This window comes from Pleurodeles waltl, chromosome 7 (assembly GCF_031143425.1).
Source record: "Pleurodeles waltl isolate 20211129_DDA chromosome 7, aPleWal1.hap1.20221129, whole genome shotgun sequence".
NCBI lineage: Eukaryota > Metazoa > Chordata > Amphibia > Caudata > Salamandridae > Pleurodeles > Pleurodeles waltl.
Window position 1 is genome coordinate 579436776 of NC_090446.1, and position 27867 is coordinate 579464642.

A 27867-nucleotide genomic window follows, 5' to 3' on the forward strand; every position below is an offset into this window, starting at 1 on the left:
CCTATTGGCTTTGCCAACACTTGTTCTGGACTGTTATCTGATCACTGGCATCCGTGGTGCATTTCACTAGCCTTTCAAAAAGAGGCACAATTCAGAGAGTGCCAGTCACTAAGCTACTGGACTGTTTTTCAGGGCACAACTTTCTGCTGAAATACAGGACTAACTATTAAAACATGTCAGAGTAGAAATGTAGTGAAAAAACCCACCCTGATGTCTTGGTTCACGGTAGACAATTACAAAGGCATTTCTGCTCTGCAGTGGCTGCACCCTCCTGCTGGGGGAGGCCATTATTAAGCGTGAGGTCTTAAGTGCATCCAGGGATAAACTGACTATGCTGCCATTTGCTGGCTGAAATGCAGGCGATAAAGCTATTTTTGGAGCTGGATGAGCTGTCATGACCCTAACACTAAAGTGCCAATGGGCCAGAGTCTGGTCCCTGCCTCCCGCTGAGTGGGAGCTTGTTAAGTTTTTGCCAAGACAGATTTTTGTTTCCACTTCGGCCCAGAGCGTGGCTGGACTGGCTGGGATAGAGAGGAAGCCCTCAAATTGTAGAAGTTACATGTTCTTTTGCTACCATTTTCTGCATGCAGGGGGTTATGCAGCAGACTACTGTATTTCCCATGGAGCAGGGAAAAGGGGGGGGGTGGAACCGCTCAAGGGAATCACCAAGTCCAGGAACTGTGTTTAAACATCAGATGCTGGAACATCATATTGTGAAGGGTGGACCATCATGTTGTGGTAGGCCACTGCTGCCGCAAACATGCTCACGTGTGAAGGGACACAATGGACAGAACAAATCCGGAGTCCATAGTCTATCGGCACTGATACGACAGAGGAATTGGGAAGACTGTCAATATCACTGTACTGGTGAGGGTTGCTCAGCATCAGCAGCACCGTGGGAAATCAACATGGCGACATTTAGCATGCCTAGAAACCGGACAGCAAACTTGCACTCAGTGATATTTTTGTTTTTTTACAACTGCCATGATAACCTCTCAGATGCGCCTCTGTGCTTCATTAAAAGGCTCTTGATTTTACTTAGGATGCAACACAGACACCAGCATTCTGTCAATGATTTTAAGAGGAAAGCTCTTTCTGTACTTGTTTTTCAAGACACCAAACAGCCTTTTGGTGAGCAAGAATGAAAATGTCACTTACCCAGTGTACATCTGTTCGTGGCATCAGTCGCTGTAGATTCGCATGTTTTGCATAGCTCGCCATCTGGTGTTGGGTCGGAGTGTTACAAGTTGTTTTTCTTCGAAGAAGTCTTTCGAGTCACGGGACCGAGTGACTCCTCCTTTTGTCTCCATTGCGCATGGGCGTCGACTCCATCTTCGATTGTTTTTCCCCGCAGAGGGTGAGGTAGGAGTTGTATTGTAGTAATAGTGCCCATGCAATGGAGTGACTAAGTATGTACCTATTTAAGGTTAAAATAATATATATACAAATAGTTGAAGGTACCTTCCGAACTGCTACAGGCTCCCGGGGAGGCGGGTGGGCACATGCGAATCTACAGCGACTGATGCCACGAACAGATGTACACTGGGTAAGTGACATTTTCAGTTCGATGGCATCTGTCGCTGTAGATACGCATGTTTTGCATAGACTAGTAAGCAGTTATCTCCCCAAAGCGGTGGCTCAGCCTGTAGGAGTGGGAGTAGTCTGAAACAATGTTCTTAATACGGCTTGACCTACTGTGGCTTGTTGTGCGGATAACACGTCTACACAGTAGTGCTTGGTGAATGTGTGAGGCGTAGACCATGTGGCTGCCTTACATATTTCTTGCATTGGGATGTTTCCTAGAAAGGCCATGGTAGCACCTTTCTTTCTGGTTGAGTGTGCCCTTGGTGTAATGGGCAGTTGTCGTTTAGCTTTAAGGTAGCAGATTTGGATGCATTTAACTATCCATCTGGCTATACCTTGTTTTGATATTGGGTTTCCTGCATGAGGTTTTTGGAATGCAATAAATAGCTGTTTAGTTTTCCTGATGCTCTTTGTTCTGTCAATGTAATACATTAATGCTCTTTTGACATCTAAAGTATGTAGTGCCCTCTCAGCTACGGAATCTGGCTGTGGGAAGAACACTGGAAGTTCCACTGTTTGATTTAGATGGAACGGTGAAATAACTTTTGGTAGAAATTTAGGATTAGTCCTTAGGACGACCTTATTTTTGTGTAGTTGTATAAAAGGTTCTTGTATTGTAAACGCCTGAATCTCGCTTACCCTTCTAAGAGAGGTAATGGCGATGAGAAATGCAACCTTCCAGGTTAGGAACTGTATTTCGCAGGAGTGCATGGGTTCAAAAGGTGGACCCATAAGTCTAGTTAAGACAACATTTAGGTTCCATGAAGGAACAGGTGGTGTTCTTGGTGGAATAATTCTTTTAAGGCCCTCCATGAATGCTTTAATGACTGGTATCCTATATAGGGAAGTTGAATAGGTAGGCTGCAGGTATGCAGATATTGCTGCATGGTGTATTTTAATGGAAGAGAAAGCTAGGTTAGATTTTTGTAAGTGAAGCAAGTAACCCACTACATGTTTTGGGGTTGCGTGTAATGGTTGGATTTGATTAATATGGCAGTAGCAAACAAACCTCTTCCATTTACTGGCATAGCAGTGCCTGGTGGATGGCCTTCTGGCTTGCTTTATGACTTCCATACATTCTTGGGTAAGTTGTAAGTGTCCGAATTCTAGGATTTCAGGAGCCAGATTGCTAGATTCAGCGATGCTGGATCTGGGTGTCTGATCGTTTGGTTGTGTTGTGTCAACAGATCCGGCCTGTTGGGCAGTTTGATGTGGGGTACTACTGATAGGTCTAGCAGCGTTGTGTACCAGGGTTGCCTTGCCCAAGTTGGTGCTATTAATATGAGTTTGAGTTTGTTTTGACTGAGTTTGTTTACCAGATAAGGAAGGAGAGGGAGAGGAGGAAAAGCGTAGGCAAATATCCCTGACCAGTTGATCCATAGGGCATTGCCGTGGGACTGCCTGTGTGGGTATCTGGATGCGAAGTTTTGGCATTTTGCGTTCTCTTTTGTCGCAAACAAGTCTATTTGAGGTGTTCCCCAGAGCGTGAAGTAAGTGTTCAGAATTTGGGGGTGAATTTCCCATTCGTGGACCTGTTGGTGATCGAGAGAGATTGTCTGCGAGTTGATTCTGAATTCCTGGGATAAATTGTGCTATTAGGCGAATTTGGTTGTGAATTGCCCAACGCCATATCTTTTGTGCCAGCAGGCTCAATTGCGTTGAGTGCGTCCCCCCTTGTTTGTTTAGATAATACATTGTTGTCATGTTGTCTGTTTTGACGAGAATGTATTAGTGAACTATTATTGGTTGAAAAGCCTTTAGTGCTTGAAAAACTGCTAGCAGTTCTAGGTGATTTATATGCAGTTTTGTTTGATGTACGTTCCATTGTCCTTGTATGCTGTGTTGATCGAGGTGTGCTCCCCACCCTGTCATGGAAGCATCTGTCGTTATTACGTATTGTGGCACTGGGTCTTGGAAAGGCCGCCCTTTGTTTAAATTTATATTGTTCCACCATAGAAGCGAGAGGTAAGTTTGGCGGTCTATTAACACCAGATCTGTAAGGTGACCCTGTGCTTGTGACCACTGTGATGCTAGGCACTGTTGTAAGGGCCTCATGTGCAGTCTTGCGTTTGGGACAATGGCTATGCATGAAGACATCATGCCTAGGAGTTGTAATATCATCTTTGCTTGTATTTTCTGTGTTGGATACATGCGTTGTATGATGTTGTTGAAATTTTGAATTCTTTGTGGACTTGGAGTGGCTACTCCTATTGTGTTTATTATGGCTCCTAGGTATTGTTGTACCTTGCGCAGCAGAATGTTGGATTTTGCGAAGTTGACTGTGAACCCTAGTTTGTAGAGGGTTTGTATGATTTGATTTGTGTGGTGTGAGCACGTTATTAACGAATGGGTCTTGATTAGCCAGTCGTCTAGATACGGGAATACATGTATTTGCTGCCTTCTGATGTGTGCAGCGACTACTGCTAGACATTTGGTAAAGACTCTTGGTGCGGTTGTTAAACCGAAAGGCAGTACCTTGAATTGGTAGTGTATGCCTTTGAATACAAACCTTAGGTATTTCCTGTGCGATGGATGTATTGGTATATGGAAATACGCGTCTTTGAGGTCTAATGTTGTCATGTAGTCGTGTAGTTTCAGCAATGGTAACACTTCTTGTAGTGTGACCATGTGAAAGTGGTCTGATTTGATGTATGTGTTTAGTATTCTTAGGTCTAGGATTGGTCTTAGCGTTTTGTCCTTCTTTGGTATTAAGAAGTACAGTGAATAAACTCCTGTGTTTATTTGTGTGTTTGGTACTAACTCGATTGCGTTCTTTTGCAATAGTGCTTGAACTTCTATCTCCAGGAGCTCGGAATGATTTTTTGATAATTTTTGTGCTCTTGGTGGTATGTTTGGAGGGAATTGTAGAAATTCTATGCAATAACCATTTTGGATAATTGCTAGAACCCAAGTGTCTGTAGTGATTTCCTCCCATGCTTTGTAATAATGACCTATTCTTCCCCCCACTGGTGTTGTGTGGAGGGGGTGAGTGACATGTGAGTCACTGCTTAGTTGTAGGGGTTTTGGGGCTTTGAAATTTTCCCCTATTCCTAGGGAATTGCCCTCCTCTATATTGGCCCCGAAAGCCTCCCCTGTACTGTCCCTGGTAACTGGATGGTGTTGCCTGTGAGGTGCTGGCTTGTGTGGCCTGACCCCGAAACCCCCCTCTAAAGGGTGTTTTGCGGAAGGTGCTGTAATTTCCTCTGCTCTGCGGGGAGTAGAGTGCGCCCATGGCTTTAGCCGTGTCCGTGTCCTTTTTAAGTTTCTCAATCGCCGTGTCCACTTCTGGACCGAACAGTTCTTTTTCGTTGAATGGCATATTGAGAACTGCCTGCTGAATCTCTGGTTTAAACCCAGACGTTCGTAGCCATGCATGCCTTCTGATGGTCACAGATGTATTTATTGTTCTTGCAGCTGTGTCTGCTGCGTCCATGGAGGAGCGTATCTGGTTGTTTGAAATGTTCTGTCCTTCTTCAACCACTTGCTTTGCCCTCTTTTGTAGGTCTTTGGGTAGATGTTCAATGAGATGTTGCATCTCATCCCAATGGGCTCTGTCATAGCGCGCAAGAAGTGCCTGTGAGTTAGCGATGCGCCACTGGTTTGCAGCTTGTGCTGCGACTCTTTCCAGCTGCATCGAACTTGCGGCTTTCCTTATCTGGGGTTGGTGCGTCCCCAGATGTGTGGGAGTTGGCCCTTTTCCTAGCTGCTCCTACAACGACAGAATCTGGTGGCAGCTGCGAAGTTATGAAAATAGGGTCTGTAGGAGGCGCTTTATACTTTTTTTCCACCCTTGGTGTGATTGCCCTACTTTTGACCGGCTCCTTAAAGATGTCTTTTGCGTGCCGAAGCATACCAGGGAGCATAGGCAGGCTTTGGTAGGAGCTGTGGGTGGCAGAGAGGGTGTTGAATAGAAAGTCATCCTCGACCTGTTCTGAGTGGAGGCTTACATTGTGGAATTGTGCTGCTCTAGCCACCACCTGAGAATATGCAGTACTGTCCTCTGGTGGTGATGGCTTTGTAGGGTATGCCTCCGGACTGTTATCTGACACAGGTGCATCGTATAAGTCCCATGCGTCCTGATCCTGGTCACCTTGGCTCATGGTGGTGTGAGCCGGGGAATGTGATGGAGTTTGTGCTGGCGAGACGTGAATTATAGGTGGAGGAGAGGGTGGCGGAGTAACCCTTTTCACCATTTTTGTTTGTGGTGTTTGGTCAGTCTGAAATTCCAGTCTTCTCTTTCTCCTAATAGGGGGAAGGGTGCTTATCTTTCCTGTCCCCTGCTGTATAAAAATACGTTTCTGCGTATGGTCTACATCGGTGGATTGCAGGTCTTCCTCAAACCTATGCTTTCGCATTTGGGAGGTCATTGATTGCTCTTCGGTATAAGAGCCTGAAACTGGGTCGGTTGCAGGTTGTTAAGGCACCGAAACCCTGTCTGCATCTTTTTTCGGCTCCGAGGTGGCTTTTTTCTTTTTCGGAGTCGAAACATCTCGGCGTCGATCTTCATCGGTGCCGCTGTCTCGGCGTCGAGCCGTGTCTACACCGCTATCTCGGTGTCGATGTATGTCTCCAGCACTTTCTCGGTCCCGAGAAGGCTGCGTGCCGGTGTCTCGACCGGAGTCGGACAGTCTCGGCACTGATTGGGCCTTTTTCGGTGCCGACGGTCGGTCACCGAATTTATGGGTGGAGCCATGGCCTGGTGGCAGTGGCGTCCCCTGGGCCTTGACAATCTTCTTATGAGTGCTTTTCGACGTCTTACTCACGGTTCGTCGAATTCCTCGGAGTCCGATTCGTGTATCGAAAAGGTTTCTTCCTCTTCCTGTACCTCGAACTCTCGGTGCGCTGTCGGCGTGGACGCCATTTGAAGTCTTCTTGCTCAACGGTCTCGGAGTGTTTTTCGGGACCGGAACGCACGACAGGCCTCGCAAGTGTCTTCACTGTGCTCAGGTGATAGGCACAGGTTACAGACCAAGTGTTGGTCTGAATAGGGGTATTTTTTGTGGCATTTGGGACAGAAACGAAACGGGGTCCGTTCCATCGGCGTTCTTCTACACGCGGTCGGGCCGAGCAGGCCCCGACGGGGATCGAAAACTACCCCGAAGGGCTCCGGAGCTCTTCGATCTTCGATGCGGTGTTGATTCTGACTACACCGATCCCGAACGCAACAATACAGACGAAAATCTTCCGAAATTTTGCTGTTTTTCCGTTCCGAAACTCGGAGCGACAGGAACACGTCCGAACCCGATGGCGGATAAAAAAACAATCGAAGATGGAGTCGACGCCCATGCGCAATGGAGACAAAAGGAGGAGTCACTCGGTCCCGTGACTCGAAAGACTTCTTCGAAGAAAAACAACTTGTAACACTCCGACCCAACACCAGATGGCGAGCTATGCAAAACATGCGTATCTACAGCGACAGATGCCATCGAACTGTTCTTATTTAAGAGCAAATAATGAAGCCGAGAACACATCCCACACTAAACAAATGAAATTAGCGCTAGGCGATTAATCAGTAGCGTGTCACCCTTCCGGGTTTAAAATGACTCAATTTGCCTTCAATTTGTGTGGTTTGGTGGAATATACTGGTAAAAGTCAGGCAACGAAACATAAGACATTTTAGGATTTAATGAAGTAACAAATGGGCCCAGAGCGCAAACAAGAGATGGGAGAAAGGCTGGTGGACTGTGCCAGTCTCCCACTACACCCCTACTCCAGCACTCATTTCATTTACATCAGCTTTTTTTTCCATTCACACACATACAGTGAAGGGGTGGGGAAGAGGGCAACCCTTCACACAAACATACAGGAATAAAAAAGAGAAATACATTAAAACATGGGAAATAGGGTGTATGCAGTGCTTAAAATCACACCCCAAACCTTACAAATGTACAAAATATTCTCTTTAAAGTCAGGGATGCTGTGGAGTTTGACTATATAAATATTTACACAGTACTTCCAAAAGCCTTGTTTTTCTCCACCCCAAGGCTCAGAGTCCAAATACATATAATAATAATATTAATTATAATAACAACAATAATATTACTGAGAACAGACGTAAAGGCAGGGGGCGCTATTATCTTGATTCCCTGTCCTTATATAGTGCCGAGAGGTCCCGCAACTCTGCGGCATGGGGTGTGGTCCTGCGTGGTGGTGAGCCAGGTCGTGTACTTGTGGAAGGAATAAGAGGAGGTGGGGCACTCAGTAGGTTGATAGGAGGAGTCTTACTGAGAAGGCTGTTTGGGTGGCCCATGGTGGGGTTAATTCGAGAATACATGTGTCCCCCAAGACTTGCCAGTAAAGTGTGATGCGGGAGGTGGGCTTCCAGAGCAGAGGGGGGTAGGCCATAAAGACGGGCCCGCTCATAGTCTTCTCGAAGCATCTGCGCTCTTTCGTCCATCAGTGCAGCAGCGGCAGCACGCTCAGGCTCCCGCTCTCTAAAGGCCTGCTCATGTTCATAGTAGCGGGGAGCAGCAAGACGCTGCAAAGAATCTGAGCGGAGGGCCAGCTCTCTGCTCAGCAGCTCTCTACGATGCATCTCTAAGTTGCTGCGATAGGGCTCCCTCCATGCCTCGAGGGCAAAAGAGGCATGTGGGAAACATTCCCCTACTCCCATGGCATGTCCCATGCTGAGGTATGGTGCCATTGCTCTAGGTCTCTCAAACATTGCCAAGGTGTTTAGAGAATGCATGCCAGCAGGAGACATGTGGAGGGGCATGTGCATTCCGGCCTGGCCATGTGGAATGTTCTGCAAGGGGCTGGCATGAAGGACATTATTGGCACGTTGAACTTGCGCCATTTCAAACCCAGTCATGATAACATCCGGCTCCTCTTTGCGCTCTTCTTTCACTTTGACATCATGCTTCCTCAAAGACTGTTCTGGCGTTAACTGTGGTTTACGGTCTGTTGCTTCCCGGCCAACGCTAGACCTGCTGTTGGGCCGGATGTTTTCATTCATAGGTGTCCGGACATATGGTGAATGCTCCCTGGCAACAGTTGGTTTGGAATCTTCAGAGGTTAGGCGTCGGACAAGACCACTCTCTACAACAGCATGTGTGTCTCGCAGCTTGTGCTCTGACAGGTAGTGGTCTTTGTTTGGGTCTGCAAGATCCCTGTTGCGTTCTCTGTCACGCACATCACTACTGCCATGTCCACGGTCATCTCCCACTGATGTACGACCACTGCAGTGTGCCACCAGAGGTTTGTGGGTTGGAGTTGCTGGAGATCCTCTGACTGGATGTTTGGAGAAGAGGTCCCTGCAAGAGTGAAAAGAAAAAAAAAAAAACTGTAAAACGAGGGCAACATCTGTAGACTGCAGTTCAAAATCTTTCAGTCCCCTATTATTTTGGACACACATGCATATTCCCTTGCAAATATGGTACAAATCACTCAATCAGAGGCGAAGGAATCTGAAACCATGGATTCATCCAACAGCGAAAAATGTGAACCAACTGCAATACAACTGTCCTTTAAGGCTGATTCCATAAAGTATTGATAGCAATATGAAAGGGTGGCCATATACTTGTGGTCTATGGTTTCAAATGTTATAGACTTTTAACCACCATAGCTGCCTTCAACACACATTTCCTATCTTCCCAAAACATTTATCTATAACAGCAGAAGAATAATTTAATGAGGAACCAGGTATAATGGTGTTCCTGTGCCTCCATTATTAGCCTAAGACGACATTAAAAATGTCTGTCTGCTTTCCATGGATGACTAAGTGCAGTCAAGCCTTCTAGCATAGGGAACTAGACATCTACACTAATCTTATCAGTTAACATCTTGGGAAGTTATGTATCTGTCTATGAGTGAGTCACACTCTGAAAAACGATTAAACACAATTTTCAAAGAAGACAGCTACACAGTATCATTATGTAAAGTAAGAATGGACAGTTGTGACCACACCAAACTGCCTGCACACTGCATCATTCAATGTCAAGTTAAAAAACAGACTTAACCATCTACCACCCATCAACCAAAACAAGTACGAGGTAGTGCCTATTCATTTCAACGGCAGTCTTCATTGTTACAACAGCTCAAATAAATTTCAACACCATCTCTTCAAAATTCTGGTCTCAAGTTTACCATTACCTAAATCAATTACTAAAGACTTATTTCATATCTGCATTTGGTGGGGTAGTTAGAGAGTGGCGAGTAAACGTAGATAAACCTGGATTTGACCTTTTATTTCAAAGCCATTTTTCCCTTCATACTTGCATTCCACATGCACTCTGAGAACATGCCTATTTTCAAAGAAGCACATTAGTGGGAGTTGCTTTTCTTCTACTTAATTGCATTTAAGCAGTCGGGCATTGTAGGAAGTTGGCTCTGTATGTGCTATTTCAAAGTAAGGAATAGCATGCACAGAGTCCAAGGGTTCCCCTTAGAGGTAAAATAGTGGTAAAAAGAGATAATACCAATGCTCTATTTTGTGGTAGTGTGGTCGAGCAGTAGGCTTATCCAAGGAGTAGTGTTAAGCATTTGTTGTACATACACATAGACAATAAATGAGGTACACACACTCAGAGACAAATCCAGCCAATAGGTTTTTATATAGAAAAATATCTTTTCTTAGTTTATTTTAAGAACCACAGGTTCAAATTCTACATGTAATATCTCATTCGAAAGGTATTGCAGGTAAGTACTTTAGGAACTTTAAATCATAAAAATTGCATGTATACTTTTCAAGTTATTGACAAATAGCTGTTTTAAAAGTGGACACAGTGCAATTTTCACAGTTCCTAGGGGAGGTAAGTATTTGTTAGTTTTACCAGGTAAGTAAGACACTTACAGGGTTCAGTTCTTGGTCCAAGGTAGCCCACCGTTGGGGGTTCAGAGCAACCCCAAAGTCACCACACCAGCAGCTCAGGGCCGGTCAGGTGCAGAGTTCAAAGTGGTGCCCAAAACACATAGGCTAGAATGGAGAGAAGGGGGTGCCCCGGTTCCGGTCTGCTTGCAGGTAAGTACCCGCGTCTTCGGAGGGCAGACCAGGGGGGTTTTGTAGGGCACCGGGGGGGACACAAGTCCACACCGAAATTTCACCCTCAGCGGCGCGGGGGCGGCCGGGTGCAGTGTAGACACAAGCGTCGGGTTCGCAATGTTAGTCTATGAGAGATCTCGGGATCTCTTCAGCGCTGCAGGCAGGCAAGGGGGGGGTTCCTCGGGGAAACCTCCACTTGGGCAAGGGAGAGGGACTCCTGGGGGTCACTTCTCCAGTGAAAGTCCGGTCCTTCAGGTCCTGGGGGCTGCGGGTGCAGGGTCTCTCCCAGGCGTCGGGACTTTAGGTTCAAAGAGTCGCGGTTAGGGGAAGCCTCGGGATTCCCTCTGCAGGCGGCGCTGTGGGGGCTCAGGGGGGACAGGTTTTGGTACTCACAGTATCAGAGTAGTCCTGGGGTCCCTCCTGAGGTGTCGGATCTCCACCAGCCGAGTCGGGGTCGCCGGGTGCAGTGTTGCAAGTCTCACGCTTCTTGCGGGGAGCTTGCAGGGTTCTTTAAAGCTGCTGGAAACAAAGTTGCAGCTTTTCTTGGAGCAGGTCCGCTGTCCTCGGGAGTTTCTTGTCTTTTCGAAGCAGGGGCAGTCCTCAGAGGATGTCGAGGTCGCTGGTCCCTTCGGAAGGCGTCGCTGGAGCAGGATCTTTGGAAGGCAGGAGACAGGCCGGTGAGTTTCTGGAGCCAAGGCAGTTGTCGTCTTCTGGTCTTCCTCTGCAGGGGTTTTCAGCTAGGCAGTCCTTCTTGTAGTTGCAGGAATCTAATTTTCTAGGGTTCAGGGTAGCCCTTAAATACTAAATTTAAGGGCGTGTTTAGGTCTGGGGGGTTAGTAGCCAATGGCTACTAGCCCTGAGGGTGGGTACACCCTCTTTGTGCCTCCTCCCAAGGGGAGGGGGTCACAATCCTAACCCTATTGGGGGAATCCTCCATCTGCAAGATGGAGGATTTCTAAAAGTCAGAGTCACCTCAGCTCAGGACACCTTAGGGGCTGTCCTGACTGGCCAGTGACTCCTCCTTGTTATTCTCATTATTTTCTCCGGCCTTGCCGCCAAAAGTGGGGCCTGGCCGGAGGGGGCGGGCAACTCCACTAGCTGGAGTGTCCTGCTGGGTTGGCACAAAGGAGGTGAGCCTTTGAGGCTCACCGCCAGGTGTGACAATTCCTGCCTGGGAGAGGTGTTAGCATCTCCACCCAGTGCAGGCTTTGTTACTGGCCTCAGAGTGACAAAGGCACTCTCCCCATGGGGCCAGCAACATGTCTCGGTTTGTGGCAGGCTGCTAAAACTAGTCAGCCTACACAGATAGTAGGTTAAGTTTCAGGGGGCACCTCTAAGGTGCCCTCTGTGGTGTATTTTACAATAAAATGTACACTGGCATCAGTGTGCATTTATTGTGCTGAGAAGTTTGATACCAAACTTCCCAGTTTTCAGTGTAGCCACTATGGTGCTGTGGAGTTCGTGTTTGACAGACTCCCAGACCATATACTCTTATGGCTACCCTGCACTTACAATGTCCAAGGTTTTGTTTAGACACTGTAGGGGTACCATGCTCATGCACTGGTACCCTCACCTATGGTATAGTGCACCCTGCCTTAGGGCTGTAAGGCCTGCTAGAGGGGTGTCTTACCTATACTGCATAGGCAGTGAGAGGCTGGCATGGCACCCTGAGGGGAGTGCCATGTCGACTTACTCGTTTTGTCCTCACTAGCACACACAAGCTGGTAAGCAGTGTGTCTGTGCTGAGTGAGAGGTCTCCAGGGTGGCATAAGACATGCTGCAGCCCTTAGAGACCTTCCCTGGCATCAGGGCCCTTGGTACTAGAAGTACCAGTTACAAGGGACTTATCTGGATGCCAGGGTCTGCCAATTGTGGATACAAAAGTACAGGTTAGGGAAAGAACACTGGTGCTGGGGCCTGGTTAGCAGGCCTCAGCACACTTTCAATTGTAAACATAGCATCAGCAAAGGCAAAAAGTCAGGGGGCAACCATGCCAAGGAGGCATTTCCTTACACAACCCCCCCCCAAACGAAAGAGGATGAGACTAACCTTTCCCAAGAGAGTCTTCATTTTCTAAGTGGAAGAACCTGGAAAGGCCATCTGCATTGGCATGGGCAGTCCCAGGTCTGTGTTCCACTATAAAGTCCATTCCCTGTAGGGAGATGGACCACCTCAACAGTTTAGGATTTTCACCTTTCATTTGCATCAGCCATTTGAGAGGTCTGTGGTCAGTTTGAACTAGGAAGTGAGTCCCAAAGAGGTATGGTCTCAGCTTCTTCAGGGACCAGACCACAGCAAAGGCCTCCCTCTCAATGGCACTCCAACGCTGCTCCCTGGGGAGTAACCTCCTGCTAATGAAAGCAACAGGCTGGTCAAGGCCATCATCATTTGTTTGGGACAAAACTGCCCCTATCCCATGTTCAGAGGCATCAGTCTGCACAATGAACTGCTTAGAATAATCTGGAGCTTTGAGAACTGGTGCTGAGCACATTGCCTGTTTCAGGGTGTCAAAGGCCTGTTGGCAGTCCACAGTCCAGTTCACTTTCTTGGGCATTTTCTTGGAGGTGAGCTCAGTGAGGGCTGTCACAATGGATCCATATCCCTTCACAAACCTCCTGTAGTACCCAGTCAAGCCAAGGAATGCCCTGACTTGAGTCTGGGTTTTTGGAGCTACCCAGTCCAGAATAGTCTGGATCTTGGGTTGGAGTGGCTGAACTTGGCCTCCACCTACAAGGTGTCCCAAGTAAACCACAGTTCCCTGCCCTATCTGGCATTTGGATGCCTTGATAGAGAGGCCTGCAGATTGCAGAGCCTTCAAAACCTTCCTCAGGTGGACCAGGTGATCCTGCCAGGTGGAGCTAAAGACAGCAATATCATCAAGATAAGCTGTGCTAAAGGACTCCAAGCCAGCAAGGACTTGATTCACCAACCTTTGGAAGGTGGCAGGGGCATTCTTTAAACCAAAGGGCATAACAGTAAACTGATAATGCCCATCAGGTGTGGAGAATGCTGTCTTTTCTTTTGCTCCAGGTGCCATTTTTATTTGCCAGTACCCTGCTGTCAAGTCAAAGGTACTTAGAAATTTGGCAGCACCTAATTTATCAATGAGCTCATCAGCTCTTGGAATTGGATGAGCATCTGTCTTGGTGACAGAATTGAGCCCTCTGTAGTCCACACAAAACCTCATCTCTTTCTTTCCATCTGTGGTGTGAGGTTTGGGGACTAAGACCACTGGGCTAGCCCAGGGGCTGTCAGAGCGCTCAATGACTCCCAATTCCAGCATCTTGTGGACTTCCACCTTGATGCTTTCCTTAACATGGTCAGACTGTCTAAAGATTTTGTTCTTGACAGGCATGCTGTCTCCTGTGTCCACATCATGGGTACACAGGTGTGTCTGACCAGGGGTTAGGGAGAAGAGTTCAGGAAACTGTTGTAGGACTCCCCTACAATCAGCTTGCTGTTGGCCAGAGAGGGTGTCTGAGTAGATCACTCCATCTACTGTACCATCTTTTGGGTCTGATGACAGAAGATCAGGGAGAGGTTCACTCTCTGCCTCCTGATCCTCATCTGTTACCATCAACAGATTGACATCAGCCCTGTCGTGGAAGAGCTTAAGGCGGTTTACATGGATCACCCTTTTGGGGCTCCTGCTTGTGCCCAGGTCCACCAAGTAGGTGACCTGACTCTTCCTCTCTAGTACTGGGTAAGGGCCACTCCATTTGTCCTGGAGTGCCCTGGGAGCCACAGGCTCCAGAACCCAGACTTTCTGCCCTGGTTGGAACTCAACCAGTGCAGCCTTTTGGTCATACCAAAACTTCTGGAGTTGTTGGCTGGCCTCAAGGTTCTTGGTTGCCTTTTCCATGTACTCTGCCATTCTAGAGCGAAGGCCAAGTACATAGTCCACTATGTCCTGTTTAGGCTCATGGAGAGGTCTCTCCCAGCCTTCTTTAACAAGGGCAAGTGGTCCCCTTACAGGATGACCAAACAGAAGTTCAAAGGGTGAGAACCCTACTCCCTTCTGTGGTACCTCCCTGTAAGCGAAAAGCAGACATGGCAGGAGGACATCCCATCTCCTTTTGAGTTTTTCTGGGAGCCCCATGATCATGCCCTTTAATGTCTTGTTGAATCTCTCAACTAAGCCATTAGTTTGTGGATGGTAAGGTGTAGTGAATTTATAAGTCACTCCACACTCATTCCACATGTGCTTTAGGTATGCTGACATGAAGTTGGTACCTCTGTCAGACACCACCTCCTTAGGGAAACCCACTCTGGTAAAGATACCAATGAGGGCCTTGGCTACTGCAGGGGCAGTAGTCGACCTAAGGGGAATAGCTTCAGGATACCTGGTAGCATGATCCACTACTACCAGGATATACATATTTCCTGAGGCTGTGGGAGGTTCTAGTGGACCAACTATGTCCACACCCACTCTTTCAAAGGGCACCCCCACCACTGGAAGTGGAATGAGGGGGGCCTTTGGATGCCCACCTGTCTTACCACTGGCTTGACAGGTGGGGCAGGAGAGGCAAAACTCCTTAACCATGTTGGACATATTGGGCCAGTAGAAGTGGTTGACTAACCTCTCCCACGTCTTGGTTTGTCCCAAATGTCCAGCAAGGGGAATGTCATGGGCCAATGTTAGGATGAACTTCCTGAACAGCTGAGGCACTACCACTCTCCTAGTGGCACCAGGTTTGGGGTCTCTGGCCTCAGAGTACAGGAGTCCATCTTCCCAATAGACCCTATGTGTTCCATTTTTCTTGCCTTTGGACTCTTCAGCAGCTTGCTGCCTAAGGCCTTCAAGAGAGGGACAGGTTTCTTGTCCCTTACACAGCTCTTCCCTGGAGGGTCCCCCTGGGCCTAAGAGCTCAACCTGATAAGGTTCAAGCTCCAAAGGCTCAGTTCCCTCAGAGGGCAGAACTTCTTCCTGAGAAGAGAGGTTCCCTTTCTTTTGCTGTGTTGCAGTTGGTTTCCCAACTGACTTTCCTGGTCTCTTGGTAGGCTGGGCCATTTTTCCAGACTCCAGCTCTACTTTTTCACCCTGTGCCTTGCATTGTGCTCTTGTTTTCACACACACCAGTTCAGGGATACCCAGCATGGCTGCATGGGTTTTTAGCTCTACCTCAGCCCATGCTGAGGACTCCAGGTCATTTCCAAGCAGACAGTCCACTGGGATATTTGAGGAGACCACCACCTGTTTCAGGCCATTGACCCCTCCCCATTCTAAAGTAACCATTGCCATGGGATGTACTTTTCTCTGATTGTCAGCGTTGGTGACTGTGTAAGTTTTTCCAGTCAGGTATTGGCCAGGGGAAACCAGTTTCTCTGTCACCATGGTGACACTGGCACCTGTATCCCTCAGGCCCTCTATTCTAGTCCCATTAATTAAGAGTTGCTGTCTGTATTTTTGCATGTTAGGCGGCCAGACAGCTAGTGTGGCTAAATCCACCCCACCCTCAGAAACTAGAGTAGCTTCAGTGTGGACCCTGATTTGCTCTGGGCACACTGTTGATCCCACTTGGAGACTAGCCATACCAGCGTTACCTGGATGGGAGTTTGGAGTGGAACCTTTCTTGGGACAGGCCTTGTCTCCAGTTTGGTGTCCATGCTGTTTACAGCTATGACACCAGGCCTTTTTGGGATCAAAGTTTTTACCCTTGTACCCATTGTTTTGTGAAGAGGCTCTGGGCCCACCCTCCTGTGCAGGTTTTTGGGGGCCTGTAGAAGACTCTTTACTATTTTTAGTTTTGGTTGTCTCATCACCCTTCTGCTGGGGAGTCTTTGTGACCCCTTTCTTTTGGTCACCCCCTGTTGAAGTCTTGGACACCCTTGTCTTGACCCAATGGTCCGCCTTCTTTCCCAATTCTTGGGGAGAAATTGGTCCTAGGTCTACCAGATGCTGATGCAGTTTATCATTGAAACAATTACTTAACAGGTGTTCTTTCACAAATAAATTGTACAGCCCATCATAATTACTTACACCACTGCCTTGAATCCAACCATCTAGTGTTTTCACTGAGTAGTCAACAAAGTCAACCCAGGTCTGGCTCGAGGATTTTTGAGCCCCCCTGAACCTAATCCTGTACTCCTCAGTGGAGAATCCAAAGCCCTCAATCAGGGTACCCTTCATGAGGTCATAAGATTCTGCATCTTGTCCAGAGAGTGTGAGGAGTCTATCCCTACACTTTCCTGTGAACATTTCCCAAAGGAGAGCACCCCAGTGAGATCTGTTCACTTTTCTGGTTACACAAGCCCTCTCAAAAGCTGTGAACCATTTGGTGATGTCATCACCATCTTCATATTTAGTTACAATCCCTTTAGGGATTTTCAACATGTCAGGAGAATCTCTGACCCTATTTATGTTGCTGCCACCATTGATGGGTCCTAGGCCCATCTCTTGTCTTTCCCTCTCTATGGCTAGGATCTGTCTTTCCAAAGCCAACCTTTTGGCCATCCTGGCTAACTGGATGTCCTCTTCACTGGAGTTATCCTCAGTGATTTCAGAGTTGTTGGTCCCTCCTGTGAGGGAACCAGCATCCCTGACTATTATTTGTGGAGTCAGGGCTTGAGAAGCCCTGCTCTCCCTAAGTAGGACTGGAGGGGGGGAATTTCCCTCCAAGTCACTATCTTCATCCTCTGAGTTGCCATCCTCAGAGGGGTTGGCCTTTTCAAACTCTGCCAAAAGCTCCTGGAGCTGTACTTTGGTAGGTTTGGGGCCCATTGCTATTTTCTTTAGTTTACAGAGTGACCTTAGCTCTCTCATCTGTAGATGGAGGTAAGGTGTGGTGTCGAGTTCCACCACATTCACATCTGTGCTAGACATTATGCTTCTAAAAGTTGGAATACTTTTTAAGAAACTAAAACTGGTTCTAGAATCTAATTCAAACTTTTACAAACTTTTAAACTCTAAAAGAAATGCTAAACAGGATCTAACACAAGGCCCTAGCAGGTCTTTTAAGAATTTAGAAAACTTTTCAAATTGCAAAAATCAATTTCTAATGACAATTTTGGAATTTGTCGTGTGATCAGGTATTGGCTGAGTAGTCCAGCAAATGCAAAGTCTTGTACCCCACCGCTGATCCACCAATGTAGGAAGTTGGCTCTGTATGTGCTATTTCAAAGTAAGGAATAGCATGCACAGAGTCCAAGGGTTCCCCTTAGAGGTAAAATAGTGGTAAAAAGAGATAATACCAATGCTCTATTTTGTGGTAGTGTGGTCGAGCAGTAGGCTTATCCAAGGAGTAGTGTTAAGCATTTGTTGTACATACACATAGACAATAAATGAGGTACACACACTCAGAGACAAATCCAGCCAATAGGTTTTTATATAGAAAAATATCTTTTCTTAGTTTATTTTAAGAACCACAGGTTCAAATTCTACATGTAATATCTCATTCGAAAGGTATTGCAGGTAAGTACTTTAGGAACTTTAAATCATAAAAATTGCATGTATACTTTTCAAGTTATTGACAAATAGCTGTTTTAAAAGTGGACACAGTGCAATTTTCACAGTTCCTAGGGGAGGTAAGTATTTGTTAGTTTTACCAGGTAAGTAAGACACTTACAGGGTTCAGTTCTTGGTCCAAGGTAGCCCACCGTTGGGGGTTCAGAGCAACCCCAAAGTCACCACACCAGCAGCTCAGGGCCGGTCAGGTGCAGAGTTCAAAGTGGTGCCCAAAACACATAGGCTAGAATGGAGAGAAGGGGGTGCCCCGGTTCCGGTCTGCTTGCAGGTAAGTACCCGCGTCTTCGGAGGGCAGACCAGGGGGGTTTTGTAGGGCACCGGGGGGGACACAAGTCCACACCGAAATTTCACCCTCAGCGGCGCGGGGGCGGCCGGGTGCAGTGTAGACACAAGCGTCGGGTTCGCAATGTTAGTCTATGAGAGATCTCGGGATCTCTTCAGCGCTGCAGGCAGGCAAGGGGGGGGTTCCTCGGGGAAACCTCCACTTGGGCAAGGGAGAGGGACTCCTGGGGGTCACTTCTCCAGTGAAAGTCCGGTCCTTCAGGTCCTGGGGGCTGCGGGTGCAGGGTCTCTCCCAGGCGTCGGGACTTTAGGTTCAAAGAGTCGCGGTTAGGGGAAGCCTCGGGATTCCCTCTGCAGGCGGCGCTGTGGGGGCTCAGGGGGGACAGGTTTTGGTACTCACAGTATCAGAGTAGTCCTGGGGTCCCTCCTGAGGTGTCGGATCTCCACCAGCCGAGTCGGGGTCGCCGGGTGCAGTGTTGCAAGTCTCACGCTTCTTGCGGGGAGCTTGCAGGGTTCTTTAAAGCTGCTGGAAACAAAGTTGCAGCTTTTCTTGGAGCAGGTCCGCTGTCCTCGGGAGTTTCTTGTCTTTTCGAAGCAGGGGCAGTCCTCAGAGGATGTCGAGGTCGCTGGTCCCTTCGGAAGGCGTCGCTGGAGCAGGATCTTTGGAAGGCAGGAGACAGGCCGGTGAGTTTCTGGAGCCAAGGCAGTTGTCGTCTTCTGGTCTTCCTCTGCAGGGGTTTTCAGCTAGGCAGTCCTTCTTCTTGTAGTTGCAGGAATCTAATTTTCTAGGGTTCAGGGTAGCCCTTAAATACTAAATTTAAGGGCGTGTTTAGGTCTGGGGGGTTAGTAGCCAATGGCTACTAGCCCTGAGGGTGGGTACACCCTCTTTGTGCCTCCTCCCAAGGGGAGGGGGTCACAATCCTAACCCTATTGGGGGAATCCTCCATCTGCAAGATGGAGGATTTCTAAAAGTCAGAGTCACCTCAGCTCAGGACACCTTAGGGGCTGTCCTGACTGGCCAGTGACTCCTCCTTGTTATTCTCATTATTTTCTCCGGCCTTGCCGCCAAAAGTGGGGCCTGGCCGGAGGGGGCGGGCAACTCCACTAGCTGGAGTGTCCTGCTGGGTTGGCACAAAGGAGGTGAGCCTTTGAGGCTCACCGCCAGGTGTGACAATTCCTGCCTGGGAGAGGTGTTAGCATCTCCACCCAGTGCAGGCTTTGTTACTGGCCTCAGAGTGACAAAGGCACTCTCCCCATGGGGCCAGCAACATGTCTCGGTTTGTGGCAGGCTGCTAAAACTAGTCAGCCTACACAGATAGTCGGTTAAGTTTCAGGGGGCACCTCTAAGGTGCCCTCTGTGGTGTATTTTACAATAAAATGTACACTGGCATCAGTGTGCATTTATTGTGCTGAGAAGTTTGATACCAAACTTCCCAGTTTTCAGTGTAGCCACTATGGTGCTGTGGAGTTCGTGTTTGACAGACTCCCAGACCATATACTCTTATGGCTACCCTGCACTTACAATGTCCAAGGTTTTGTTTAGACACTGTAGGGGTACCATGCTCATGCACTGGTACCCTCACCTATGGTATAGTGCACCCTGCCTTAGGGCTGTAAGGCCTGCTAGAGGGGTGTCTTACCTATACTGCATAGGCAGTGAGAGGCTGGCATGGCACCCTGAGGGGAGTGCCATGTCGACTTACTCGTTTTGTCCTCACTAGCACACACAAGCTGGTAAGCAGTGTGTCTGTGCTGAGTGAGAGGTCTCCAGGGTGGCATAAGACATGCTGCAGCCCTTAGAGACCTTCCCTGGCATCAGGGCCCTTGGTACTAGAAGTACCAGTTACAAGGGACTTATCTGGATGCCAGGGTCTGCCAATTGTGGATACAAAAGTACAGGTTAGGGAAAGAACACTGGTGCTGGGGCCTGGTTAGCAGGCCTCAGCACACTTTCAATTGTAAACATAGCATCAGCAAAGGCAAAAAGTCAGGGGGCAACCATGCCAAGGAGGCATTTCCTTACAGGCATATTATAATTTAGATTACCAAATATATATGCACATAACACCTTACCTGCAATCATGGCGTGCATGCCGCCCTGCTAAATGTTTTCCCCTAAGCACTATATACTTTCCCCAAGTAGATCTACCAATATACGAGCTTACTGAAGGTCACTCTGCGGGTTGTTTTTCAAGAGGCTAGCTCCAGTGAAAGAAGGTATACCCAGATTCATGTAACCACTAAACTTAGTTAGGGTGGCCAATGCTCTACCAATTTAACGACGGGCGATTCAAGCAATGATACTTCAGGAGTACAGGCCTTTCCTCGAGTAGTCAGGTAGGCCTTTCCTGGAGTCTGCCCACTGCCTCCAAGTCGAGGTATGTCAAGTTTCCTCATATGTAGTCCGTTGATTATCATTGCATGTTGATAGCATGGGAGTTAAAAATTACATGTGAACAACTGTACAAGATGGCAGGATTTGCACAGGCTTAATGTGTGGTGGAAAGAACAGAACCTTGAATGTGTTTATCAGGGCCTCTTACCAGAGATTGGAGCTGCACATTGACTGAGAAGACTTATGAAGCAATTAAGTGCCTTCCTAATGTTCGCTTTCATTGTGCATATACGTAAATGAATTTTAAATGAGCCAACACCTCGCCTCTCCTTGTGCAATCTCTCTTTAGGAACAGGTTACTAACATTGTCTATCAGATATTGTAACTGACTAGACAGATCACTGGCATTATGGCTTTTTATGTACAGAAATACAGCACCTTATTTTCAGCTTTCTCTAATTATCACCTTCTGTAAAAAGAGAAAACTTCTGAAACAGATCCTTGATCCGATATCAATTTCAACTGTTACCAGCTTTGTCTCTATTTACTATCAGCTTAAACCTATTTGATACATGGGTGAAACCGAGAAGAGCTAAGAGCAGTCATCCTAAAAATCATCACGGTTATTACCAGGCAACTCAATCCTTTGAGCCTAGTAAAGATCATCTCATTTAGCAGTATGTATGGTCTCACTGTGTGACATGAAGGTGCCCAAAGGGACACTGTGTGCATAACATCATGATTTTCATCTTTCCGCAGGCTTTGTCCGAGGTGTAAAGGAAAGACTGAATATCCTTTGTTCCTAAGAAACTAAAGTTACCTCTCTGTAGAGAGAGGCTTCCCTTTCCCTACAACGTCAATTGTTCAGATGAGGGTTCCAGTGCTCAGTAAAAGTATCCTCTGACCCCAAAACACACTATCTGTGACGCTGAGAATATTTTAGAAACCCTGGCTCTCCACCTGCATCAGTCACACATGAGCACACTTCCACCAGGCCAAAATAGCAGGATCTGCATCTACCTGCCCTAGGAAGCTATGAAAACCAAGGACAAAGGGATTAAAGGAACATTTTCCGCATGAATTAAAGCAAATGAAATGTTGCTTACTTGTAATTCTAGCTATTGTACAGGAGACTCCATTGAAATCATAACCACTGAACTGTCAAGGATATACATGAGACCCCAGAACCAACACTAATAAAACGGTTTCCTTTTTGACAGCCAATTGCATTTGTTTGTGGCATGTAGTGCTCTACATTCACAAGCTTATCATAATCCCACCATCTAGTGCTGGGCTCGGATGCGTGCAAGTTTTTCTTTGAAGACAGCCTTTCAAGTCACGACGACGACTCTTGCTGGCAATACACATAATCATCGATTTTATTGTTTTAATGCAAGGCGGGTGAGGATGGAATGTGAAGTATAGTGTAGGATAATGCAACATTCATGCTGAAAGAATGAGTGATAACTTATTCAAGTAACTAACAACCACAGGTGTCCTGGGAGGGTGGGTGCATATGAATCTACTACACTACATGCCACAAACAAATGCTTACTGGGTAAGTAACATTTTCGATTGGAGGCATGTGTGGCTGTAGATGCACATGCTTAGCACAGACTGAAAAGCAGTCCTCATCTATACATGGTGGCTATCCTGTGGGGGTTGCAGTAGTTTTGAATAAAATACATAGAAATGCCTTGCCGACATTGGCTTGTTAAAGGGCCAGTACATCTACGCAGTAATGTTTTATAAATGTATGTGGTGAAGACCAAATACCTGCTTTACATATGTCAGCTTTTGGTATATTTCCTACGAAGGCCACAGAAGCTCCTTTTTTACGAGTGGAGTGAGCTCTAGAAGGGATAGGTAAAGGTCTTTTAGCTTTGGCATAGCATGTCTGGATACATTTGACAATCCAATGTGCAATGCCTGATTTAGAAGTTGCTCTTTGTGTGGGTTAGAGAAAGCAACAAAGCTGTTGTGTCTTTAAATGTTTTAGTTATATCAATATAATACGAGGGCTTGTTTAACGTTTAAGGTGCGTAGAGACATTTTCTCAACTGAGTCATGTTATGGAAAGAATACTGGCAGTTCTACAGATTAAGGTATAGCTGAGATGCCACAAAGGTAAGAAAATTAGGGCTGGAACGTAATACCACCCTATCTCTATGTAGTTGGAAGGATATTTTTTCTATAGTTAATGCTTGAAGCTCACTGACACATCTGAGGGAAGTGATGGCCACTAGGAATGAAAATGTCACTTACCCAGTGTACATCTGTTCGTGGCATCAGTCGCTGAGATTCACATGGTATGCATGAGCTCGCCATCTGGTGTTGGGTCGGAGTGTTACAAGTTGTTTTTCTTCGAAGAAGTGTTTTCGAGTCACGGGACCGAGTGACTCCACCTTCTGTGCTCATTGCGCATGGGCGTCGACTCCATCTTCGATTGTTTTCCCCGCAGAGGGTGAGGTAGGAGTTGTACTATAGTAATAGTGCCCGCGCAATGAAAAATGTAAGTATGTACCTATTAAAGGATTAAGTAATATATATACAAATGTACAAAATTGAAGGTAACTTCTGAACTGCTACAGGCTTCCGGGGAGGTGGGTGGGTCCATGTGAATCTCAGCGACTGATGCCACGAACAGATGTACACTGGGTAAGTGACATTTTCAGTTCGATGGCATCTGTCGCTGTAGATACACATGGTATGCATAGACTAGTAAGCAGTTAGTTCCCCATAAGCGGTGGTTTAGCCTGTAGGAGTAGAAGTTGTCTGAAATAGAGTTCTTAATACAGCTTGACCTACTGTAGCTTGTTGTGCGGATAGCACATCTATACAGTAGTGTTTGGTGAATGTGTGAGGCGTAGACCAAGTGGCTGCCTTACATATTTCTTGTATTGGGATGTTTCCTAAAAAGGCCATTGAAGCACCTTTTTTCCTTGTTGAATGTGCCCTGGGAGTAATGGGCAGTTGTCTTTTTGCTTTAAGGTAGCAGATTTGGATGCATTTAACTATCCATCTGGCTATACCTTGTTTTGATATTGGGTTACCTGCATGAGGTTTTTGGAATGCAATAAATAGCTGTTTAGTTTTTCTGATGTTCTTCGTTCTGTCAATGTAGTACATTAATGCTCTTTTGACATCTAATGTATGTAGTGCTCTTTCAGCCACAGAATCTGGCTGTGGGAAGAATACTGGTAATTCTACCGTTTGATTTAGATGGAATGGAGAAATAACTTTTGGTAAAAATTTTGGATTAGGTCGTAGGACGACCTTATTTTTATGTATTTGTATAAAAGGCTCTTGTGTTGTGAACGCTTGAATTTCACTTACTCTTCTTAGAGATGTAATGGCGATGAGAAAGGCAACTTTCCAGGTGAGGAATTGTATTCCGCAAGAGTGCATGGGTTCGAAGGGTGGGCCCATGAGTCTTGTTAGAACCACGTTTAGGTTCCATGAAGGAACAGGTGGTGTTCTTGGTGGTATAATTCTTTTAAGCCCTTCTATGAATGCTTTGATAACTGGTATCCTATACAAGGAAGTCGAATATGTAGTTTGCAGGTATGCAGATATTGCTGCAAGGTGTATTTTAATAGAAGAGAAGGCTAGCTTTGCTTTTTGTAAATGGAGCAAGTAATTTACTATATGTTTTGGAGTTGCCTCTAGTGGTTGTATCTGATTATGATGGCAGTACCAAACAAATCTTTTCCACTTACTTGCGTAGCAGTGTCTAGTGGATGGCCTTCTGGCCTGCTTTATGACTTCCATACACTCTTGGCTAAGTTGTAAGTGTCCGAATTCTAGGATTTCAGGAGCCAGATTGCTAGATTCAGCGATGCTGGGTCCGGGTGTCTGATCTGTTGGTTGTGTTGCGTTAACAGATCTGGTTTGTTGGGCAGTTTGATGTGTGGTACTACAGACAGATCTAGCAGTGTTGTGTACCAGGGTTGTCTTGCCCACGTTGGTGCTATTAAAATGAGTTTGAGTTTGTTTTGACTCAATTTGTTTACTAGGTAAGGAAGGAGAGGGAGAGGAGGAAAAGCGTAAGCAAATATTCCTGACCAGTTCATCCATAGGGCATTGCCTTGGGATTGCTTGTATGGGTATCTGGACGCGAAGTTTTGGCATTTTGCGTTCTCTTTTGTTGCAAATAAGTCTATTTGTGGTGTTCCCCAGAGTGTGAAGTAGGTGTTCAGAATTTGTGGGTGGATTTCCCATTCGTGAACTTGCTGGTGATCTCGAGAGAGATTGTCTGCCAGCTGATTCTGGATCCCCGGAATAAACTGTGCTATTAGACCAATTTGATGGTGGATAGCCCACTTCCATATTTTTTGAGCTAACAAGCTTAACTGCGTTGAATGTGTTCCTCCTTGTTTGTTTAGATAATACATCGTTGTCATGTTGTCTGTTTTGACAAGGATGTATTTGTGGGTTATGATTGGTTGGAAAGCTTTTAGTGCTTGAAAAACTGCTAATAATTCTAGATGATTTATATGCAGTTTTGTTTGATGTATGTTCCATTGTCCTCTTATGTTGTGTTGATTGAGATGTGCTCCCCACCCTGTCATGGAAGCATCTGTTGTTATTACGTACTGTGGCACTGGGTCTTGGAAAGGCCGCCCTATGTTTAAATTTATACTGTTCCACCATAGAAGCGATAGGTAAGTTTGGCGGTCTAGCAACACCAGATCTAGAAGGTGACCCTGTGCTTGAGACCACTGTGAGGCTAGGCACTGTTGTAAGGGCCTCATGTGCAGTCTTGCGTTTGGGACAATGGCTATGCATGAGGACATCATGCCTAGGAGCTGTAGTATTGTTCTTGCTTGTATTGTTTGGTTTGGAGACATGTGTTGAATGACCCTGTTGAAATTGTGGATCCTTTGTGGAGTTGGCGTTGCTACTCCTTTTGTTGTGTCTATTATGGCTCCTAGATATTGCTGTACTTTGCTTGGCAGAATGTTTGATTTTGCAAAGTTGACGGTGAACCCTAAATTGTAGAGGGTTTGTATGACTTGATTTGTGTGGTTTGAGCATTGTGTGAGCGAACTGGTTTTGATTAGCCAGTCGTCTAGATACGGGAACACATGTATTTGCTGCCTTCTGATGTGTGCAGCGACTACTGCTAGGCACTTTGTGAATACTCTTGGAGCGGTTGTTAAACCAAAAGGCAATACTTTGAATTGGTAATGTATTCCTTTGAATACAAACCTTAGATATTTCCTGTGTGATTGATGGATTGGTATATGGAAATATGCGTCCTTGAGGTCTAGGGTTGTCATGTAGTCGTGTTTTCTGAGCAATGGTAACACTTCTTGTAGTGTGACCATGTGAAAGTGGTCTGATTTGATGAATGTGTTTACTACCCTGAGGTCTAGAATTGGTCTCAGTGTTTCGTCCTTTTTTGGTATCAAGAAGTACAGTGAATAAACTCCTGTGTTTATTTGTGTGCTTGGTACTAATTCTATTGCATTTTTTTGCAGTAGTGCTTGAACTTCTATCTCTAGAAGTTGTGAATGGTATTTTGATAAATTTTGTGATTTTGGTGGTATGTCTGGAGGGAATTGCATGAATTCTATGCAATAACCATGTTGGATAATTGCTAGGACCCATGTATCTGTAGTTATTTTGTCCCATGCTTCGTAATATTGATGTATCCTCCCCCCCACTGGTGTTGTGTGGGAGGGGTGAGTGACGTGTGAGTCACTGCTTGTTGGTAGTGTTTTTGGGGCTTTGAAATCTTCCTCTATTCCTAGGAAATTGCCCCCCTCTATACTGGCCCCGAAAACCTCCCCTGTACTGTCCCTGGTAGGTGGGCGGTGCGGACTGTGAGGTGCTAGCTTGTGTGGCCTGACCCCGAAACCCTCCTCTAAAAGTTGTTTTGCGGAAGGTGTTATAAGATCCTCTGCTCTGCGGGGAGTAGAGTGCGCCCATGGCCTTGGCAGTGTCAGTGTCCTTTTTGAGCTTTTCTATAGCTGTGTCGACCTCCGGACCGAACAGAAGTTTCTCGTTTACTGGCATGTTAAGCACTGCCTGCTGAATTTCTGGCTTGAATCCAGACGTTCTGAGCCATGCGTGCCTACGGATGGTAACCGACGTATTAATGGTTCTTGCGGCCGTGTCTGCTGCATCCATGGAGGAGCGGATTTGATTGTTGGAAATGTTTTGACCCTCCTCAACAACCTGTTTTGCTCTTTTTTGCAGATCTTTTGGGAGATGTTCAATGAGATGCTGCATCTCATCCCAGTGGGCTCTGTCGTATCGCGCTAGCAGCGCTTGTGAATTTGCGATGCGCCACTGGTTTGCTGCTTGGACAGCAACCCTCTTCCCGGCTGCATCGAACTTCCTACTTTCTTTATCTGGGGGAGGTGCATCCCCAGAAGTGTGTGAGTTTGCCCGTTTTCTGGCAGCCCCTACCACCACAGAGTCTGGTGGCAGCTGAGAGGTGATGAAGACAGGGTCCGTAGGAGGCGCCTTATACTTTTTGTCCACCCTAGGCGTCACTGCCCTACTTTTAACTGGCTCCTTGAAAATGTCTTTTGCATGGCGTAGCATGCCTGGGAGCATCGGCAGGCTTTGGTAGGAGCTGTGGGTTGAGGAGAGGGTGTTAAATAAAAAATCATCCTCTACTTGTTCCGAGTGTAGTTCCACATTATGGAATAGAGCTGCTCTAGCCACCACTTGTGAGTAGGCTGTGCTGTCTTCCGGTGGTGATGGCCTAGTTGGGTATGTGTCTGGGCTGTTATCAGACACTGGTGCGTCGTACAAGTCCCACGCATCCTGATCTTGGTCGTCGTGGCTCATGGCGGTGTGAGCTGGCGAATGTGACGGGGTGTAAGTTGGCGAAGCCGGAGTTACAGGTGGAGGCGAGGGAGGAGGTGTTACCTTTTGTGTTGTGTCTTGCTGAGGAGTAAACTGAAGCGTTCTCTTTCGTTTGACAGGTGGAAGGGTACTGATCTTCCCAGTCCCCTGCTGAATAAAGATACGCTTTTGCGTGTGATCCACGTCAGTGGATTGCAGTTCTTGTTCAAATCTATGTTTCTTCAGTTGAGAAGACATAGAATGCTCTTCGGTATAGGAGCCAGAAACAGGGTCTGATGTCGCTTTTTTCGGCTCCGAAAGCCCTGTCGATTGTTTTTTTCGGCTCCGAGGTAACCTTCCTCTTTTTCTGTGCCGAAAATTCTTGGCCTCTATGGTCTTCGGCGCCACTGTCTCGGCGTC

General features: G+C 46.7%; 1 protein-coding gene across 2 annotated transcripts in view; it reads right to left on the bottom strand.

The window, feature by feature from the left end:
- Positions 1-7194: 7194 nt before the first annotated feature.
- The window catches only part of FBRS (fibrosin), a 319454-nt gene continuing 298781 nt past the window's right edge, over positions 7195-27867 (bottom strand). For both annotated transcript variants that reach the window (XM_069244392.1, XM_069244391.1), the window contains exon 19: positions 7195-8837. In XM_069244392.1, the coding sequence (XP_069100493.1) occupies positions 7658-8837 (1180 nt within the window). In that variant the 3' untranslated portion in view covers positions 7195-7657. The remainder of the gene's footprint in view (positions 8838-27867) is intronic.